This window comes from Oncorhynchus gorbuscha, linkage group LG23 (genome assembly GCF_021184085.1).
Source record: "Oncorhynchus gorbuscha isolate QuinsamMale2020 ecotype Even-year linkage group LG23, OgorEven_v1.0, whole genome shotgun sequence".
In the NCBI taxonomy this organism is placed as follows: domain Eukaryota; kingdom Metazoa; phylum Chordata; class Actinopteri; order Salmoniformes; family Salmonidae; genus Oncorhynchus; species Oncorhynchus gorbuscha.
Genome location: NC_060195.1, coordinates 4,273,867 through 4,296,708, shown reverse-complemented (window position 1 = coordinate 4,296,708; position 22,842 = coordinate 4,273,867). Strand labels below are relative to the sequence as shown.

General features: G+C 45.0%; 1 protein-coding gene across 8 annotated transcripts in view; it reads left to right on the top strand.

Moving 5' to 3' along the window:
- The first annotated feature begins 216 nt into the window (after positions 1-216).
- The window catches only part of rnf44 (ring finger protein 44), a 49,061-nt gene continuing 26,435 nt past the window's right edge, over positions 217-22,842 (top strand). For 2 of the 8 annotated variants that reach the window (XM_046323538.1, XM_046323545.1), the window contains exons 1-5: positions 218-533; positions 15,616-15,799; positions 18,041-18,254; positions 18,643-18,810; positions 19,661-19,837. In XM_046323538.1, coding sequence (XP_046179494.1) covers positions 15,693-15,799; positions 18,041-18,254; positions 18,643-18,810; positions 19,661-19,837 — 666 coding nt within the window. In that variant the 5' untranslated portion in view covers positions 218-533; positions 15,616-15,692. Of the gene's footprint in view, positions 534-629; positions 977-1,106; positions 1,158-10,312; positions 10,480-10,906; positions 11,082-15,615; positions 15,800-18,040; positions 18,255-18,642; positions 18,811-19,660; positions 19,838-22,842 lie in introns of those variants that run through there. The other 6 variants (XM_046323541.1, XM_046323543.1, XM_046323540.1 and 3 more) reach the window with 6 other exon arrangements.

Below are 22,842 nucleotides of genomic sequence, written 5' to 3'. Positions count from 1 at the left end.
CCATTGTGTGCATGATAGTGATGTTGAATTGATACAAACTAAAACAAAGGGGAATATAAAGTAAAAATCCCTTCGATTTTAGAGGCCAATGACCTACTTATATACAAGTGATCTTGACCGCCGACACATGACATTGGGGATATTTTTTTCACGGTCACACTCATACTGTCATTACGGTAAAGCTGACAGGATGGAGTGCGCTCTCTCAAATGCGCCCAAATGGGGGTAAAACGTTTACTGCCAAACCCAAAACAAGTGTCGGGGTTTTCTACCGGCCATGTACAATCAACTGGAGTATATTGTGATTACAATTTGGCGGCGTCTAGTCAGAAATCCCGTGTAGGATGTTGGTTTCAGGCGTTTTGGAATACAAGGTATCATGTTTGTACCTTTCTTTATAAGAGTGGTGAAATCCACGGAATATTCCACATTGGAACAGCTGACGATAATGCCGCACCGAAAATATGAACGAGATATGAAGAATTACAAGGAGAAATATAATTAAATCAAATGCTTGCTCATTGACAAATCAGGTAACGATGTTGGACTATATTTATCAAGTTGTCACTACAGTTTGCATAGGTGTTCTGTTTCTGTTTGCGTGCTATCTGGCTTTGCAGTTTTTCCAGGGGCTGCGTTGGGCTTCGCTGTTTGTCTTTTCCCCTAGACTGCCTTGAGCCCCTCCTTGTTTTGTATCTCGCTAGGGGAGAGGGAGAGAGAGAGTCATGTTTACATTCTGCACAGGGTCTATAGCGCAAGGATAGAGACCGTTTCCTATCTCCCAATCTCCCATTATACGAACAGGTGTTATGTCTATTGAAAGATGATTTGAACATCCCAATAAGAATGCATTGTTCTCCTTCCTCTTTTTATAGTGATATTTCCGTCTGCAACATTGCAGTGTTTTTCTCTGCAGTGAAGCAATCGGACAGCCAGGGCTGACGTGCAGATAAGATGCTCAGACATAATACACGATGTAATGTTTCTAGGCAAAATATGTCTCATGATAGACGTAACAAAATATGTATGCTGGATCAATAGATTTCTGAAGACACCATTTCTTTCTTTGGTCTAAGGCAATTCGCACTGTCTGTCTCCCGTTACAGGCCCACTTCATTTTATTCCACAGATAACGATCCTGTGCAAGGACTTCTATCGTGAGTACCTTTACATGCATAGTAATAAATCGATAGTGATTATAGCAGTAGGGAGATTATATGATAGTAATGTAAACACCATACTGTGTTTATCTTAATCCGCATAAGAGCAAAATCGAAGTTAGCATTCCCCCGATTAAAACACCAGATTTTCTAAATATTTCGAATTATAAGGACATGTAAACACCCTAAACTGTGATCAAGCGGTGTTCTTGATCTGCGCATGTGCTAGAACCGAGCAAGCCTTTCAAGAGCAGGTGTTCCCAAACTTTTTCACTTGACCCCCCCCCCCCATCGAGCTCTGGGGAACAACCCCGCTGCGCACACGCCACGTCTATTTCTATGGGCTTTCTTTTTTTATTTCACCTTTATTTAACCAGGTAGGCTAGTTGAGATCAAGTTCTAATTTACAACTGCGACCTGGCCAAGATAAAGCAAAGCAGTGTGAACAGACAACAACACAGAGTTACACATGGAGTAAACAATTAACAAGTCAATAACACAGTAGAAAAAAATAAAAAATAGTCTATATACATTGTGTGCAAAAGACATGTGGAGGAAGGCGAATAATTACAATTTTGCAGATTAACACTGGAGTGATAAATGATCAGATGGTCATGTACAGGTAGAGATATTGGTGTGCAAAAGAGCAGAAAAGTAAATAAATAAAAACAGTATGGGGGATGAGGTACGTGAAAATGGGTGGGCTATTTACCGATAGACTATGTACAGCTGCAGCGATCGGTTCAGATAGCAGATGTTTGAAGTTGGTGAGGGAGATAAGTCTCCAACTTCAGCGATTTTTGCAATTCGTTCCAGTCACAGGCAGCAGAGAACTGGAACGAAAGGCGGCCAAATGAGGTGTTGGCTTTAGGGATGATCAGTGAGATACACCTGCTGGAGCGCGTGCTACGGGTGGGTGTTGCCATCGTGACCAGTGAACTGAGATAAGGCGGAGCTTTACCTAGCATGGACTTGTAGATGACCTGGAGCCAGTGGGTCTGGCGACGAATATGTAGTGAGGGCCAGCCGACTAGAGCATACAAGTCGCAGTGTTGGGTGGTATAAGGTGCTTTAGTAACAAAACGGATGGAACTGTGATAAACTGCATCCAGTTTGCTGAGTAGAGTGTTGGAAGCTATTTTGTAGATGACATCGCCGAAGTCGAGGATCGGTAGGATAGTCAGTTTTACTAGGGTAAGTTTGGCGGCGTGAGTGAAGGAGGCTTTGTTGCGGATTAGAAAGCCGACTCTAGATTTGATTTTAGATTGGAGATGTTTGATATGAGTCTGGAAGGAGAGTTTACAGTCTAGCCAGACACCTAGGTACTTATAGATGTCCACATATTCTAGGTCGGAACCATCCAGGGTGGTGATGCTAGTCTGGCGTGCGGGTGCAGGCAGCGAACGGTTGAAAAGCATGCATTTGGTTTTACTAGCGTTTAAGAGCAGTTGGAGGCCACGGAAGGAGTGTTGTATGGCATTGAAGCTCGTTTGGAGGTTAGATAGCACAGTGTCCAAGGACGGGCCAGAAGTATACAGAATGGTGTCGTCTGCGTAGAGGTGGATCAGGGAATCGCCCGCAGCAAGAGCAACATCATTGATATATACAGAGAAAAGAGTCGGTTCGAGAATTGAACCCTGTGGCACCCCCATAGACTGCCAGAGGACCGGACAGCATGCCCTCCGATTTACATTTACATTTAAGTCATTTAGCAGACGCTCTTATCCAGAGCGACTTACAAATTGGTGCATTCACCAATTTGACACACTGAACTCTGTCTGCAAAGTAGTTGGTGAACCAGGCCAGGCAGTCATCAGAAAAACCGAGGCTACTGAGTCTGCCGATAAGAATATGGTGATTGATTGACAGTACTGTCTTTTATCGATGGCGGTTATGATATCGTTTAGTTCCTTGAGCGTGGCTGAGGTGCACCCGTGACTGAATCGGAAACCAGATTGCACAGCGGAGAAGGTACGGTGGGATTCGAGATGGTCAGTGACCTGTTTGTTGACTTTGCTTTCGAAGACCTTAGATAGGCAGGGCAGGATGGATATATGTCTGTAACAGTTTGGGTCCAGGGTGTCTCCCCCTTTGAAGAGGGGGATGACTGCGGCAGCTTTCCAATCCTTGGGGATCTCAGACGATATGAAAGGGAGGTTGAACAGGCTGGTAATAGGGGTTGCGACAATGGTGGCGGATAGATTCAGAAATAGAGGGTCCAGATTGTCAAGCCCAGATGATCTATACAGGTCCAGGTTTTGCAGCTCTTTCAGAACATCTGCTATCTGGATTTGGGTAAAGGAGAACCTGGAGAGGCTTGGGCGAGTAGCTGCGGGCGGGGGGCTGTTGGCCGATTGGAGTAGCCAGTAGGAAGGCATGGCCAGCTGTTGAGAAATGCTTGTTGACGATTTCGATAATCATGGATTTATCGGTGGTGACCGTGTTACCTAGCCTCAGTGCAGTGGGCAGCTGGGAGGAGGTGCTCTTGTTCTCCATGGACTTCACAGTGTCCCAGAACTTTTTGGAGTTAGAGCTACAGGATGCACATTTCTGCCTGAAGAAGCTGGCCTTTGCTGTCCTGACTGACTGCGTGTATTGGTTCCTGACTTCCCTCAACAGTTGCATATCGCGGGGACTATTCGATGCTATTGCAGTCCGCCACAGGATGTTTTTGTGCTGGTCGAGGGCAGTCAAGTCTGGAGTGAACCAAGGGCTATATCTGTTCTTAGTTCTGCATTCTTTGAACAGAGCATGCTTATCTAAAATGGTGCGAGTGTCGTGAGGTCGGAAAAACTGAATGTATAGAGCTAGTTTTCCACATACCAACTTAATATGTCCGAACTCAGAATCAAATATGGTTCACAAAATAACATGGTCGCTGTGGTAGAATGTTTATTTTGATTGGTGATTTTCTGCATTTATCAGAATGTCATCAGGTAGCCTGATCTCAGATGTCTCCATGTAAACATCATTATTAGGGAAATCGCAAAGCATGTAAACATTTTAATTGAATTATTATATCAATCTGACTTTCTACAAATATATCATTATTGTGTGCATGTAACCATACTCAAGACTTTTAAACACTTTTTACATACCCACAGCCATAACAAGTTGTGTTATAACAAATCAAGGCCCCATTCCTGACAATTAAGCCCTAATTTGGCCTTCCAGAGTTGCATGTGTTACCTAATTGGCTAAGAGGCCAGAGTCCTCTGTGGGGCCAGAGTCCTCTGTGGGGCCAGAGTCCTCTGTGGGGCCAGAGTCCTCTGTGGGGCCAGAGTCCTCTGTGGGGCCAGAGTCCTCTGTGGGGTCACATATAGATTACTGTATGCTATCACTTGTGAGGAAACCACAGACTAGGCTACACATGGCCTACAGTGCGATCTGTTGGATAGGATAAACAGGGTTTGGTGTTGTCTCAGACTGGTCTCATGATAGACGTAACATAGTTAATTTAAATCCGGGACTCTCAAATTAGTATGATATGTTAAGTTTTGGTATGATTACATAAGATATAAGGTTACTTTTAAGGCAAAAGTAAAAGAAGGCTGAATGGGCGGGCGTGTAACGCAAACGTCTAGCAACCCGAAGGTTGCATGTTCGAATCTCATCATGGACAATTTGATCATTTTTAGCTAATTAGCAACTACTTACTACTTTTTTTCTTTTCTTGCAACTACTTATGTTAGTTAACTGTTCCCCTAACCTTAACCCTTTTAGTTACCCCTTTACTAACCCTAATCTTAACCCCTAACCCCTAGTGCTAGCTAAAACGTTAGCCACCTAGCAAACGTTAGCCACATATATGTTTTTGCAAATTCGTTCCTGTATATAAAAATATATACTTTTTACTAGGCCTAGGCTCATTTTAGTTATGAGTCATAAACCAGCATACTGTCTCAGTTGTGCTGCATGTGTAACAGTATAACTTTAGACCGTCCCCTCGCCCATATCCGGGCGCGAACCAGTCACCCTCGAAGCATCGTTACCCATCGCTCCACAAAAGCCACGGCCCTTGCAGAGCAAGGGGAACCACTACTTCAAGGTCTCAGAGCAAGTGACGTCACCGATTGAAACGCTATTTAGCGCGCACCGCTAACTAAGCTAGCCGTTTCACATCTGTTACACATGCATGCACAAGTACATGTTGTAGAGAAAGAAAAAAATACATTGTGTATCAATGTTACTGTATGTGACTTGTAGTCAGTGTCACATGCTTTTATAAACAACAGGTGTTGACTAACAGTGAAATGCTTCCTGATGGGTCCTTCCCAAACTGAGAGGAAAAGAGAAATAACACCAGGAATAAATACACAACGAGTAGCAATAACATTGGCTAAATGAACGGGGTACCAGCACATGAGTCGACGTGCAGGGGTCATGAGGTCATTGGAGGTAGATAAAGTGACTGGGTAACAGGACAGATTAATAAACGGTAACAGCTGCGGAATGTGACGAGTCAAAAGAGTGTAGAAAGGATCCATACAGATAGTCTGGGTAGCTATTGGTTAACTATTTGAACTATTTAGCAATCTTAAGGCTTGGCGGTAGAAGCTGTTTTTAAGTTCCTGTTGGTTCCAGACTTGGTCCATCGGTACCGCTTGCCGTGCGGTAGCAGAGAGAACAGTCTATGACTTGGGTGCCTGGAGTCTTTGACCATTTTTAGGGCCCCTTCTGACAGTTTCTCTACTGTTCATGAAGGGAAATGACAGACTGGTTCCCTAAGGATGTCTGGTTTAGAGGGAGAGGATGTAACTGGCTGAGATCCCATAGAGAGAGTTACTAGTAGAAAGTACATAGAATGACAGAGGGGCAATCTGAAAGTCCAACAACAAACCTTACACCCCCGTATATACAGTTGAGGGATGAGACTGGATAAATTGAACTACTCTCATATTCCTAGACAGAGCTATAGAGCCAAGCACTGAACATCCATATCACACATTTTAAAGTTAAAGAAATAAAAAATAATGTTTGAATCCTGGATTGCCCCTTTAACAAATGTAGTGAAAGTTGTCATCTGTCAGTAGAATTGTTCTCTGAAGCAGAATGTATCTGTACCCCCCCCCCCCCCCCTCCCTCCCATATGGTTTAGGTTCCATCTGCCTTGTTGTGACTAGTTTACACGTGAGACTAAAATGTGGGACATGATACAACAGGCAGAGTCGCCAGCAGTTGGCGGCAATTGCCAGTTTAAAAAAAAGTTGTTTAATCTTTGTTTGCCTTCTGTCTGGGCAAAGGTGATAGACTTATAGTTATATTGCTCTAAGCTGTCTAAGCTACAGAGTGTTACACCAGATAATGGGATTTAACCAAATATTATTTTGGTATCCATTACTGGGAGTAACAGGATAGGTACTGTTTGGTGTAAAATGTTTGACCAACCTTAGCTTGGCTTCAGCGACACTACCGTCGTCCTCGATTCGAGGAGACAGGTGTCTCATAACATGTCTGTATCCAGGTCCGTTTTAATTTTTAAAAAATGCTGTTAAAATAAATTCTTTTTTTTTGCTCCATGAAGTAATCCAACAACGTGTACGCCGCCATCTTGTCTATTTCAAGTCTTCTCTCAAGTCTAGATCTATCTGTGATTGATTAGTTATGTGCAGCATCATAGCCTGATGTTAAGTAGCAGGCTGTGCTAACATGACTAACCCTAGCAGACTGTGCTAACATGACTAACCCTAGCAGGCTGTGCTAACATGACTAACCCTAGCAGGCTGTGCTAACATGACTAACCCTAGCAGGCTGTGCTAACATGACTAACCCTAGCAGGCTGTGCTAGCATGACTAACCCTAGCAGGCTGTGCTAGCATGACTAACCCTAGCAGGCTGTGCTAACATGACTAACCTAGCAGGCTGTGCTAACATGACTAACCCTAGCAGGCTGTGCTAGCATGACTAACCCTAGCAGGCTGTGCTAGCATGACTAACCCTAGCAGGCTGTGCTAACATGACTAACCCTAGCAGGCTGTGCTAACATGACTAACCTAGCAGGCTGTGCTAACATGACTAACCCTAGCAGGCTGTGCTAGCATGACTAACCTAGCAGGCTGTGCTAACATGACTAACCCTAGCAGGCTGTGCTAACATGACTAACCCTAGCAGGCTGTGCTAACATGACTAACCCTAGCAGGCTGTGCTAGCATGACTAACCCTAGCAGGCTGTGCTAACATGACTAACCCTAGCAGGCTGTGCTAACATGACTTCCCTAGCAGGCTGTGCTAGCATGACTAACCCTAGCAGGCTATGCTAGCATGACTAACCCTAGCAGGCTGTGCCAACATGACTAACCCTAGCAGGCTGTGCCAACATGACTAACTAACTAACATGGGGAGGCTATATTGGTCTGATTACTAAATACCCACTGCACTACTTTAAAAAAAAAAGTGTTTATATTCAGGTTTTTCAGACTTCCTGCGGCTATGGTTAAATGCTACCTCAAGACTATTGAGTGGTATTCATTAGGCACCAAACGGACACTTGACAGGTGTGGCATATCAAGAATCAGATTAAACAGTATGATCATTACACAGGTGCACCTTGTGCTGGGACAAAAGGCCACTAAAATGTGCAGCTTTGTAACATAACACAATGCCACGGATCGAATAAAATGTATTTATATAGCCCTTCGTACATCAGCTGATATCTCAAAGTGCTGTACAGAAACCCAGCCTAAAACCCCAAACAGCAAGCAATGCAGGTGTTGAAGCAAGTTGGCTAGGAAAAACTCTCTAGAAAGGCCAAAACCTAGGAAGAAACCTAGAGAGGAACCAGGCTATGAGGGGTAGCCAGTCCTCTTCTGGCTGTGCCGGGTGGAGATTATAACAGAACATGGCCAAGATGTTCAAATGTTCATAAATCATGGTCAAATAATAGGTCTGGGACAGGTAGCACGTCCGGTGAACAGGTCAGGATTCCATAGCCGTAGGCAGAACAGTTGAAACTGGAGCAGCAGCATGGCCAGGTGGACTGGGGACAGCAAGGAATCATCATGCCAGATAGTCCTGAGGCATGGTCCTAGGGCTCAGGTCCTCCGAGAGAGAGAAAGAAAGAGAGAATTAGAGAGAGCATACCTAAATTCAAACAGGACACCGGATAAGACAGGAGTAGTACTCCAGATATAACAAACTGACCCTAGCCCCTGACACAAACTACTGCAGCATAAATACTGGAGGCTGAGACAGGAGGGATCAGGAGACACTGTGGCCCCATCCAATGATACCCCCGGACAGGGCCAAACAGGAAGGATAAAACCCCACCCACTTTGCCAAAGCACAGCCCCCACACCACTAGAGGGATATCTTCAACCACCAACTTACTACCTGAGACAAGGCCGAGTATAGCCCACAAAGATCTCCGCCACGGCACAACCCAAGGGGGGGCGCCAACCCAGACAGGAAGATCACATCAGTGACTCAACCCAGTCAAGTGATGCACCCCTCCTAGGGACGGTATAAAAGAGCACCAGTAAGCCAGTGACTCAGCCCCTGTAATAAGGTTAGAGGCAGAGAATCCCAGTGGAAAGAGGGGAACCGGAAAGGCAGAGACAGCAAGGGCGGTTCGTTGCTCCAGAGCCTTTCTGTTCACCTTCACACTCCTGGGCCAGACTACACTCAATCATATGACCCACTGAAGATATGAGTCTTCAGTAAAGACTTAAAGCTTGAGACCGAGTTTGCGTCTCTCACATGGGTAGGCAGACCATTCCATAAAAACGGAGCTCTATAGGAGAAAGCCCTGTCTCCAGCTGTTTGCTTAGAAATACTAGGGACAATTAGGAGGCCTGCGTCTTGTGACCGTAGCGTACGTGTAGGTATGTACGGCAGGACCAAATCAGAGAGATAGGTAGGAGCAAGCCCATGTAATGCTTTGTCGGTTAGCAGTAAAACCTTGAAATCAGCCCTTGCCTTGACAGGAAGCCAGTGTAGGGAGGCTAGCACTGGAGTAATATGATCACATTTTTTGGTTCTAGTCAGGATTCTAGCAGCCGTATTTAGCACTAACTGAAGTTTATTTAGTGCTTTATCCGGGTAGCCGGAAAGTAGAGCATTGCAGTAGTCTAACCTAGAAGTAATAAAAGCATGGATACATTTTTTCTGCATAATTTTTGGACAGAATGTTTCTGATTTTTCAGATGTCTCAAGTTTTGAGTGTGAGTGAAATTGGCATGCTGACTGCAGAAATGTCCACCAGAACTGTTGCCAGATAATTTAATTGTAATTTCTCTACCATTAGCCACCTTCATCGTTTTAGAGAACTTGGCAGTACGTCCAACCTGCTTCACAACCGCAGATCAAGTGGTTTGCTGATGTCAATGTTGTGAACAGAATGCCCCATGGTGGCGGTGGGGTTATGTAATGGGCGGGCAGGCATAAGCTACGGACAATCGAACACTTGCATTTCATTGATGACAATTTGAGTGCACACAAATAATAATAATAATATATGCCATTTAGCAGACGCTTTTATCCAAAGTGACTTACAGTCATGTGTGCATACATTCTACGTATGGGTGGTCCCAGGGATCGAACCCACTACCCTGGCGTTACAAGCGCCATGCTCTACCAACTGAGCTACAGAAGGACCAAATACCGTGACTCAATCCAGAGGCCCATTTTTTTTAAGGTACCTGTGATCAACATATGCATATTTGTATTCCCAGTCATGTTAAATCCAAAGATTAGGGTCTCGTGAATTTATTTAAATTGACTGATTTCCTCATATGAATTGTAACTCAAGTCAAATCAATGAAATTGTTGCCTATTGCGTTTATATATTTGTTCAGTATATTTTAGATCTGATTTTTTTTGGGGGGGGGGACCAATCACTGTACTTTCAAATCACTAAAACCAGATAGAAACGGTGGAGAAGTGAGAATCAACCTACATTTAGTGTTTCTTGTCCGGACCGAGTGGCGCTATGCTAGGGGCGTCACTACAGACCCGGGTTCGATCCCGGGCTGTATCACAACCAGCCGTGATCGGGAGTCCCATGGGGCGGTGCACAGTTGGCCCAGCGTGGTCCGGGTTAGGGGAGGGTTCGGCCGTCATTGTAAATAAGAATTTGGTCTTCACTGACTTGCCTGGTTAAATAAATAACAATAATCATCTGAATGGAAGCTAGACAGTCAGGGAGCATGGTACATTCCCAAAACAACGGATAGAGGACATTCAGTGTCGTCCTCCAGACCTTTAGAAGACCAAATGCGCCACAGGGGCAAAATGAGTTTGACAACGCTGGTTCTAGCTAGTCCTTCTTACAAACTGTGTTTGGTTGAGTTGCTTCATCTGTTCAGCATCAAATCTGTGTCGGGTCTGTATGGTTTCTTGATTTTATTGTATTTGTGATCACGGATTCACATCCTCACAGGATGTATGTAGATATAAATAATAATTGGTTTCAGGCACGTCTGTTGTTTGTGATTTGGTGTTTTTACCACTAGCGCAGGAGAGAGGTGTGGCTTCATCAACAACAACTAACTACAACCTTTTCTTATTGAACGTTACCAATACATTTATCGGAAATTAATAATTCTAAACTAAGTAGTTTTATTCTAGTTTATATGTATAAATAAAATGTTTCTATATTATATATATAACATTTGCTATTTTATATATATATATATATATATAATATATATATATATAAACATTATTTGATATATTTTATTTCTTTAGAATGATGGATGGACTATGCAAATAGCCTATATGTGTAGCATAAAACAACACAGCCGACGTTAACCAGGAGGCAGCTCGAGCTAAAGAGATCTGCCCTTTTTGTCGTCGCAGCTGAAACGTCAGACACCAAGGGCACCTGTCAAACTTGACAACGACTCTGCATTTGCACTCCCCACCTCATAGCTAACATAACCTCGGGTCGTGCATCCCTCGGCTTTCGACTTGAGACTAAAGCAAGTAAGCTAAAGATGTCTAGCTAGTTCTGCATGCTCAGTTGGCTAAAAGGAAAACATGATTAGCTAACCTGGCTACAGTTACCTAGCTCGCTAATCATGTGTTCCTTTCATGCATTTAGCTATTGATGATAGCTAGGATATTTGTGAAATATGAATTGAAAAGCTTGAGATTATTTCGTGCATGTGTTGCACACTGTAAAACTGTGGTTGACGGTGGATGGCTACCTCCTTGGCTTATAACGGCTAGGTAGCTCCTGTGTCCATTGCAAGCAATGCCTTTGTGCTTTTTGAGGCTAAATGCATTAGCATCATGGAATATCAGCAATGCAACTTGAAACTAAAATAGAAGTGTAACGTTAGATGCTTTATCGTTGCTGCCTGTCTTGTTGAAGTGTGAAACAAATCTATTATTGCTAAATAAGTAGCAAGCTAACATCTCGTCCTTTGTTGTTGCTTTGTTTCTCTCTGAGCACATGGCTTTCCTTGTTTTTGTTTCAGTTAGATACAGCGCCCCCTATTTACAAACGGATCATGTCAAATAGTCAACATTTCTTTGGCTGTGTTTTATACCGACAGTCCAAATACTTTTGTTACTAATTGGTATTTTGACTAATCGTATCAGCTCTGAATAAGATCTGGGGTGAAAAAGTTGGACTTGGTCAAAGGACCATTCAGTGGAAGAAATATCAGATTGGGCTGCTGTGTCATTAACATTTTGAAAAGAAATGTTTACCTTTTACTTAACTAGGCAATTCAGTTAACAAACTCGTATTTAACTGGACGATAAATGCATTGCAACTTGCACATCTCGCCAGATAGCTATACGTCTGTATTTAGCAGATGCTTTTATCCAGAGCGACTTAGTTAGTACAGAATTATTTTTCAGTCTGATAGAAAGTTAATTACATCTTAAGTTAAAGGCCTAGTGCAGTCGAAATCCATTTCCCCCCCGTGTTTTATCTCATATTGTACAACAGATGATGAAACTTAACACTGTAAAAGTGTGACAAATGTTATATATCCAGATAGTTGCAAGGTTTGGATGCGCGTGAGTTTCTGCTTTCCATGGTGACATCACCATGCGGTAAATTAGACCAATAACAAAGAGTTCCAAACCTCTCTGCCAATAACAGCAAGATTTCAGTTTTACCCCTCCCCTCTCAGACACTCAGACCACTCCCAGACAGTCCTAGCAAAATTCTTGTTGAGAAATAGTTGTTTGCTTAAACTATTTTTGCCCATGTAAAAAAAAAAATGGAAATGTATTACAGTAAAGTACTAAATTGTTACCCAGAAACGAGTTGATATAATGCAGTAAGATATTCAGTCGGTACAGAAAGTCACCACTCTTTTTCAAAATGTTCACTTTTTGTTGCTTTTTTACGGCTTTATTTACACAAAGTCACCCACAATATCCCAAGTGGGATTTTTTTTTAAATCAATTTTTTATTTATTTTTTACTCTGAAAACTAATCAGCGATATAAAAAATATGCAAACATGCTGAGTTATAACCAACAACCTTCCAGATCAAAAATCAAGCTAATTGCCTTCCGTCTGTGATCAATTGTAGTGACTTTGATTAGTTCAGAATAAAAGCTGCTGTTCATAGAGGAGGCCGCTACGGGCGGAAAGGTACTTTCAAAACATCTACGAGACAAAGTTGTGGAAGAGGCACAAGTCAGGGGATGGATATTAAAAGACTTTAAAGGCTTTGTTCCTTGGCGCACAGTTATAACCATTATAAATAAGTGGAATGCGTATGGCACCACCCAGACCCTGCATAGATCAGGCTATCCCTCCACAACTGGATGACCAGGTAAGGAGGAGACTGATCAGAGAGGCTACCAAGAAGCCAATGGTGACTGAAAGAGTTTCAGGCCTTTAGGGCAAAAGACTGGTCAATGTGTGCATGTGACCGCAATCTCACAAGCTCTCCACAAATCTGGCCTCTATGGGAGGGTGGCAAGAACAGGGGGAAAAAAAAAACACTCCTCAAAAAAAAAGCCACATCAAGTCTCGTTTGAAGCTTTGCCAACTAGCACATTGTAGATTCCCGAGGCCAAGTGGCAAAAGGTGCTGTGGTCATACGAGACCAAAGTTGAACTTTTTGGCCTGAATGCAAAACGATATGTCTGGTGAAAACCCAATACATCTTTCTACCCAAAGAACGCCACCCCTGCAGCGAAGGGCGCCACCCCTGCAGCGAAGGGCGCCACCCCTGCAGCGAAGGGCGCCACCCCTGCAGCGAAGGGGGCCACCCCTGCAGCGAAGGGGCGCCACCCCTGCAGCGAAGGGCGCCACGCCTGCAGTAAAGCACGGCGGGGGCAGCATCCTGTTGTGAGGGTGTTTCTCTTCAACAGGGACTGGAACGCTTGTCAGGATAGAAGGGAAAATGGACAGTGGGGGGGTAAACAGGTTCTTGAGGAGAACCTGCAGCCCTCTGCCAGGAAGTGGAAGATGGTTCACGTTTCAACATGACCTAAAGCAACCGTACAGTGGCTGAAGCGCAAGAGGGCGAAAGTCCTTGGCCTAGTCAATGGGTGGCCTAAATCAATGGGATTTAGGCCCTGACCTAAATCCCATTTGAGAATCTGTGGAATGACTCGAGTGCAGTCCATGAGTGGTCGCCATTCAATTATGACTGAGCTTGAACAATTCTGCAATGGAAGAATGGGCAAATATTTCAGTCTAGGTGTGCAAAGTTAGTAGAGATGTATTCAAAGAGACTCATGGTGGATCCACCAAGTATTAACTCTGGGGGGGGGGGGGGGGGGGTGTCCACTTATCCAAATAGGGTATTTTACTGTTTGAAGTTTTAAAAAAATTAAAAAAATTCACTTGGATATTGTGGGTTACTGTGTGTAAATAATGCTGGAAAAAGTCAGATTTGATGTGTTTTCATTTTAGGCTGTAAGGCAACAAAAGGTGAACATTTTTGAAAGGGGATGGTGGCTTTCTATACCCACTGTTTATATTACAGTAAGGATTGTGAAGAGACCTCTGGTGGCATGTCTTGTGGGGTATGCATGGGTGTCCGAGCTGTGTGCCAGTAGTTTAAACAGACAGCTCGGTGCATTAATGTCAATACCTCTAATAAATACAAGTAGTGATGAAGTCAATCTCTCCTCCACATTCAGCCAGGAGAGAATGACATGCATATTATTGATATTAGCTCTCTGTGCAGATCCAGGCCAGCCGTGCTTTCCAGTTCTGAGCCAATTGCAATTTTCCTAAGTCCTCTTTTGTGGCACCTGACCACACGACTGGACAGTAGTCAAGGTGCGACAAAACTAGGGCCTGTAGGACCTGCCTTGTTGATAGTGTTGTTAACAAGGCAGAGCATCGCTTTATTATAGACAGACTGCTCCCTATCTTAGCTACTACTGCATCAAAATGCTTTGACCATGACATTTTACAATCTAGTGTTACTCCAAGCAGTTTAGTCACCTCAACTTGCTCAATTTTCCACATTATTTATTACAAGATTTAGTTGAGGTTTAGTGAGTGTTTTTGTTCCAAATACAATGCATTTCGTTTTAGAAATATTTAGGGCTAACTAATTCCTTGCCACCCACTCTGAAACTAACTGCAGCTCTTTGTTGAGTGTTGCAGTCATTTCAGTCGCTGTAGTAGCTGACGTGTATAGTGTTGAGTCATCCGCATACATAGACACACTGGCTTTACTTAGTCAGTGGCATGTCATTAGTAAAAATATTTAAAAGCAAGGGGCCTATACAGCTACCCTGGGGAATTCCTGATTCTAACTGGATTATATTTGATATGATGCTGCTAAAGAACACCCTCTGAGCTCTGTTACAGGTAACTCTTTATCCACATTGTAGCAGGGGGTATAAAGCCATAACACCCTCTGTGTTCTGTTAGACAGGTAACTCTTTATCCACATTATAACAGGGGGTGTAAAGCCATAACACCCTCCAAGTTTTTCCAGCAGCAGACTATGATCAATAATGTCAAAAGCTGCACTGAAGTCTAACAAGACAGCCCTCACAATCATTTTATCATCAATTTCTCTCAGCCAATCATCTGTCATGTGTGTAAGTGCTGTGTTTGTTTCATGTCCTTCCCTATAAGTGTGCTGAAATTCTGTTGTCAATTTGTTTACTGTGAAATAGCATTGTATCTGGTAAAAAAAAAAAAATCCCAGAAGTTTACTAAGGGTTGGTAACAGGCTGATTGGTCGGCTATTTGAGCCAGTAAAGGGGGCTTTACTATTCTTGGGTAGAGGAATGACTTAGCTAGCTTCCCCCCAGGCCTGAGGGCACACACTTTCTACTAGGCTTAAATGTAAGATGTAAGATGTGGCAAATAGGAATGGCGATATCGCGATTTCGTCTGCTATTATCCTCAGTAATATTCCATCTAGATTGTCAGACCCGTCTGGCTTGTCATTGTTGACAGACAACAATAACTTTTGACCAGGGCCTGTAGGGTAGTGTACTATATAGGGAGAATGGTGCCGTATGGTGCTAGTGAAGTGTGGTTAAGTTAGTTTTAATGGTGTTTCATTTTTCAGGGTAAAGACAGCGGTTAGACGCCACAAGTGCCTCCAGCACCCCTGCTCTCCTTTTGTCGGTCCCCACGACGTCACCAATGCGACCATGGGAAATAGCAGTGACTAGGCGGCCACCGACAGCCCCCTTGAACCAGAGGAGGTTCCTAGGAGAGCCCTGCAACACCCCAGTGCACCTCAGGAGAAGGTGAATAGTACTCCCTTCAGTACTTGGATGTGTTCCAAATGGCACCCTATATAGTACACTACCCTATAGGCCCTGGTCAAAAGTAGTGCACTATAAAGGGAATAGGATGCCATTTTGGGAAGCGGAGCCCTTTTTTGTTTAATCAACTGTCATCGTGCGATGACGGGCCATCCATCCTGAGGTTTCCTGTGTGTTCTGGTCTACTACATACGGTTTTGGAATCATTTGTGCTGTATCCAAGAACCAAATGCCCAAACAGCACTTACTTGAATGTATTTGATACACTATTTTCCCAGTTTACATGAACTGAAGAATAGCTTAAGTAGTCTTAAGTACAGTTGAAGTCGGAAGTTTACAGACATTTAGGTTGGAGTCATGAAAACTCGTTTTTCAACCACTCCACAAATTTCTTGTTAACAAACTATAGTTTTGGCAAGTTGGTTCAGACATCTACTTTGTGCATGACACAAGTAATTTTTCCAACAATTGTTTACAGACAGATTATTAAACTTATAATTCATTGTATCACAATTCCAGTGGGCCAGAAGTTTACATACACTAAGTTGACTGTGCCTTTAAACCGCTTGGAAGATTCCAGAAAATTATGTCATGGCTTTAGAAGCTTCTGATAGGCTAATTGACATCATTTGAGTCAATTGGAGGTGTACCTGTGGATGTATTTCAAAGCCTACCTTCAAAGTCAGTGCCTCTTTGCTTGACATCATGGGAAAATCAAAAGAAATCAACAAAGACCTCAGATAACAAACTTTAGACCTCCACAAGTCTGGTTCATCCTTGGGAGAAATTTCCAAACGCCTGAAGGTACCACGTTCATCCGTACAAACAATAGTACGCAAGTATAAACACCATGGGACCACACAGCCGTCATTCCGCTCCTAGAGATGAATGTACTTTGGTGTGAAAAGTGCAAATCAATCCCAGAACTACAGCAAAGGACCCTGTGAAGATGCTGGAGGAAATAGGTACAAAAGTATCAATATCCACAGTGAAGCGAGTCCTATATTGACATAACCTGAAAGGGCACTCAGCAAGGAAGAAGCCACTGCTCCAAAACCACCATAGAAAATCAAGACTATGGTTTGCAACTGCACATGGGGAGAAAGATCGTACTTTTTTGAGAAATGTCCTCTGGTCTGATGAAACAAAAATGGAACTGTTTGGCCATAATGACCATCGTTATGTTTGGAGGAAAAAGGGGGAGGCTTGCAGGCCGAAGAACACCATCCCAACCGTGAAGCACGGGGGTGGCAGCATCATGTTGTGGGGATTCTTTGCTGCAGGAGGGACTGGTGCACTTCACAAAACAGATGGCATCATGAGGGAGGAAAATGATGTGGATATATTGAAGCAACATCAAGACATCAATTAGGAAGTTAAAGCTTGGTCACAAATGGGTCTTCCAAATGGACCATGACCCCAAGCATACTTCCAAAGTTGTGACAAAATGGCTTAAGAACAACAGAGTCAAGGTATTGGAGTGGCCATCACAAAGCCCTGAACTAAATCGTATAGAAAATGTGGGCAGAACTGAAAAAGTGTGTGAGAGGCCTACAAACCTGACTCAGTTACACCAGCTCTGTCAGGAGGAATGGGCCAAAATTCACCCAACTTATTGTGGGAAGCTTGTGGAAGGCTACCCTTAACGTTTGACCCAAGTTAAACAATTTAAAAGGCAATGCTACCAAATACTAATTGAGTGTATGTAAACGTCTGACCCACTGGGAATGTGATGAAAGAATCAAAAGCTGAAATAAATCATTCTCTCTGCTATTATTCTGACATTTCACATTCTTAAAATAAAGTGGTGATCCTAACTGAACTAAGACGGGGAATTGTTTCTTGGATGAATTGTGGAAAAAAAAATACAGATTTTTAAATATATTTGACTCAGGTGTATGTAAAGTTCCGACTTCAACTGTCCTAAACGGATCGTGTTAATTTTCCACGCACAGTCTTCTTGATGTTTCATGCTTACTTGTGGTTCCAGAACAAAAAAAAATACGAAAAGGCGACCTTGGAATTCTAGCTGTTGTTTCGGGAACCTTTTTCCCCCACTAAACATCTCTAACTTGTAATGTTCATAACGTTTTTTTTTTTTTTTATGTATAAAACAAAACAACATTACTTTTAAAGGCAATCTAAGTATACCCTAAACAGAATTTCATACAATGCATGGTATGCCTGTTGTATCATGGATGTGCTACCCTGATGTTCCTGCAGCCCGCCGGTGAGACGACAGTGGGGGAGTCGAGACCGACCGGTCGTTCTGCACGACTCCTCGCTCCAGGATGAGAACTTCCACCACCCTCTCTTCTCCCAGCAACACCAGCGGGTTCTTTTAGATGAGGCCAGACAGTACAGCCGCATGCTCCACCCTGCCGCACACCCACCTCGGCATCAACAGACCCCCATCATGGTGGATGTACACGACCAGGTGCGTAGGTACACAACCAGGTGCGTAGGTACACGACCAGGTGCGTAGGTACACGACCAGGTGCGTAGGTACACGACCAGGTGCGTAGGTACACGACCAGGTGCGTAGCCACACGACCAGGTGCGTAGCCACACGACCAGGTGATGTCCCGGATTGGCCTCAGGCCCCTTTTTCATTACTATCACAGTGTCTGTTGTAGTCTAGCTAATTTGAAATTCACGCTGGGTTAAGATCAGGGCCGGATGTTGGGGTATTTATGCCATCCATTAGGTTCTGTGGTACCGTGAGCATTTTGGAGAAAGAACCGATGTGATACGCAGAACAGTCTTCAAAATTAGACTTTAAAAAAAAAAATGGTCTGAATTACTGTTTTCTCTCTTGTACCAAGATGCACCAGGAATCCGTTCCGATCTCTTACACTGTTACCACGGTGACGACGCACGGTTTCCCCATCCACACCGGGCAACCTCTCCCAGGGTGCAACAGTCAGCAGCTCCCAGCATGCTCGGTAATGTTCAGCGGACAGCTCTCTCTGCTCTGCTGCCTTCCTCCTCCTGTGAGTTTGAAAAGGAAGAGCTGGAATGTCAGTGACGTCCATACCCACTGTTGATACACCATACCCACTGTTGATACACCATACCCACTGTTGATACACCATACCCACTGTTGATACACCATACCCACTGTTGATACACCATACCCACTGTTGATACACCTCTTCCTACACACCATACCCACTGTTGATACACCTCTTCCTACACACCATACCCACTGTTGATACACCTCTTCCTACACACCATACCCACTGTTGATACACCTCTTCCTACACACCATACCCACTGTTGATACACACCATACCCACTGTTGATACACCATCCTACCCACTGTTGATAAACACCATACCCACTGTTGATACACCATTCCTACCCACTGTTGACACACCATACCCACTGTTGATAAACCTCCATACCACTGTTGATACACCTCTTCCTACGTACCCACTGTTGATACACCTCCCTGTCGATGTAGCACCCTTACCAACACTGCCTCTTTCTCATGCTGTTTAGCAGCACATCATAGCATCTGTGCTGTGGACATATTCACTCCTGCTCAGGTGTTTGTGTAGAGTAATGATTGGCCATATTTGGCTGGTAATACTCATAGAACCGACAAGGTCAACATCTGTCGTTCTGCCCCCTGAACAGGCAGGTAACCCACTGTTCTCCGGGAGGATGATTAGATGATTATTTTAGATAATTTTCTTATTGCTTTGACTTATGTAGAATTGGTTTCTTGAGGTATGGCTCTGCCAGTCTGGTTCTGTGTATGGTTAAACACTGTTTATTACTACCATTTTGTTTTTAAGTGTGTTCTGTCTTTTTTTCTCTCTCTCTCTATTTTTCTAGCTCATCCAAGCCTGTACAATGCAGCATTTGCCAGTGTCTTACCAAGCTTTCCCACCCCTGATCTCCAGCGAACATTTTATATTGCACCCCAACCCCCCGGGGCCACCACCCCACCAGCCTCCTCACCTTACTCCTCTCAGCCAGTTCCTCCCTCTCCAGAGGCAGCACCCACGCATGGTGAGTACTCCCGTCGTGAGTCCCAAATGGCTTCCTCCACCCTATTTAGTGCACTACTTTAGACCAGGGCCCTATTCCCTATATAGTGCACTACTTTAGACCAGGGCCCTATTCCCTATATAGTGCACTACTTTAGACCAGGGCCCTATAGCGCTATTCATTACATAAAAAAATCTCAAAGCGCTTTAAAGTAACAAAACAATACATGTCATTTAGAAAAACCAACATGATTTTTAACTTTTATTTAACCAGGCAAGTCAGTTAAGAACAAATTCTTATTTTCAATAACGGCCTACAGTGGGTTAACTACAGAACGACAGATTTGTACCTTGTCAGCTCAGGGGTTTGAACTTGTAACCTTCCGGCTACTAGTCCAACGCTCTAACCACTAGGCTACCCTGCCACCCTTCCACTCTAACCACTAGGCTACCCTGCCACCTCTACACTCTAACCACTAGGCTATCCTGCCACCCCTCCACTCTAACCACTAGGCTACCTGCCACCTCTACACTCTAACCACTAGGCTACCCTGCCACCTCTACACTCTAACCACTAGGCTACCCTGCCGCCCCAAGTGAAGATCATGGCTTGAGTGGTCGTCTGAGGGAGGTGGTCAAGTAGGGAAAGTCCGGGGGCAGGCAGGCAGCACGGTCTCTTCAAGGTGTCTCGTTTTCTCTGGCTTTTCCAATGCAGATATGCATCTGGTTGTCACAGATACCTTAAAAGAAAAGTAGTGGGGTGGATCAGGAATCCAGTCGGTATCTCCTATGACCACCGTTTGTCTCATGCAGAGCGACACATCTCCTTCGCATAGAGTTGATCAGGCTGTTGATTGTGGCCTGTGGAATGTTGTCCCCACTCTTCAATTGCTGTGCAAAGTTACTGGATATTGGCGGGAGCTGGAACACGCTGTCGTGCACGTCGATCCAGAGCATCCCGAACATGCTCAATGGGTGACACGTCTGGTGTGTATTCAGGCCGTGAAAGAACAAGGACATTTTCAGCTACCAGGAATTGTGACATGGGGCCGTGCATTATAAATGCTAAAACATGAGGTGATGGCGGTGGATGAATGGCTCGACAATGGGCCTCAGCATCACGTCACGGGATCTCTGTGCATTCAAATTGCCATCGATAAAATGCAGTTGTGTTCGTTGTCCGTAGCTTATACCTACCCATTACCATAACCCCACCGGCACCATGGAGCGCTCTGTTCACAACGTTGACATCAGCAAACCGCTCAGCCCACACGATGTCATACACGCTGTCAGCCATATTCCTGGTACAGTTGAAACCCGGGATTAATCGCTCACTTTGCCACCGGCACGCTGGAGATCGAAGGTGATCATTTCACACACCGAAGTGGGTTACAACGTCGAACTGCAGTAAGGTCATGACCCTGGTGAGGACGACGAACACACAGATGTGCATCCCTGACACGGTTTCTGACAGTTACTGAAGATTTTCTTCAGTTTTGCAAACCCACAGTTTCATCAGCTGTCCAGGTGGCTGGTCTCAGACGATCCCGCAGGTAAAGAAGCCGGATGTGGAGGTCCTGGGCCGGCCTGGTTACACGTGGTCTGTGGATGTGGAGGTCCTGGTCTAGCGTGGTTACACGTGGTCTGTGGATGTGGAGGTCCTGGTCTGGCATGGTTACACGTGGTCTGTGGATGTGGAGGTCCTGGTCTAGCGTGGTTACACGTGGTCTGCGGATGTGGAGGTCCTGGTCTAGCGTTGTTACACGTGGTCTGTGGATGTGGAGGTCCTGGGCTGGTTACACGTGGTCTGTGGATGTGGAGGTCCTGGTCTGGTTACACGTGGTCTGTGGATGTGGAGGTCCTGGGCTGGTGTGGTTACACGTGGTCTGTGGATGTGGAGGTCCTGGTCTAGCGTGGTTACACATGGTCTGTGGATGTGGAGGTCCTGGTCTAGCGTGGTTACACGTGGTCTGTGGATGTGGAGGTCCTGGGCTGGTGTGGTTACACGTGGTCTGTGGATGTGGAGGTCCTGGTCTAGCGTGGTTACACGTGGTCTGTGGATGTGGAGGTCCTGGTCTAGCGTGGTTACACGTGGTCTGTGGATGTGGAGGTCCTGGTCTGGCATGGTTACACGTGGTCTGTGGATGTGGAGGTCCTGGTCTAGCGTGGTTACACGTGGTCTGCGGATGTGGAGGTCCTGGTCTAGCGTTGTTACACGTGGTCTGTGGATGTGGAGGTCCTGGGCTGGTTACACGTGGTCTGTGGATGTGGAGGTCCTGGTCTGGTTACACGTGGTCTGTGGATGTGGAGGTCCTGGGCTGGTTACACGTGGTCTGTGGATGTGGAGGTCCTGGGTTGGCGTGGTTACACGTGGTCTGTGGATGTGGAGGTCCTGGTCTAGCGTGGTTACACGTGTCTGTGGATGTGGAGGTCCTGGGTTGGCCTGGTTACACGTGGTCTGTGGATGTGGAGGTCCTGGTCTAGCCTGGTTACACGTGGTCTGTGGATGTGGAGGTCCTGGTCTAGCCTGGTTACACGTGGTCTGTGGATGTGGAGGTCCTGGTCTAGCGTGGTTACACGTGGTCTGTGGATGTGGAGGTCCTGGGTTGGCGTGGTTACACGTGGTCTGTGGATGTGGAGGTCCTGGTCTAGCGGTTACACGTGGTCTGTGGATGTGGAGGTCCTGGGTTGGCCTGGTTACACGTGGTCTGTGGATGTGGAGGTCCTGGTCTAGTGTGGTTACACGTGGTCTGTGGATGTGGAGGTCCTGGGTTGGCGTGGTTACACGTGGTCTGTGGATGTGGAGGTCCTGGTCTAGCCTGGTTACACGTGGTCTGTGGATGTGGAGGTCCTGGTCTAGCGTGGTTACACGTGGTCTGTGGATGTGGAGGTCCTGGTCTAGCGTGGTTACACGTGGTCTGTGGATGTGGAGGTCCTGGTCTGGCCTGGTTACACGTGGTCTGTGGATGTGGAGGTCCTGGTCTGGCCTGGTTACACGTGGTCTGTGGATGTGGAGGTCCTGTGGTC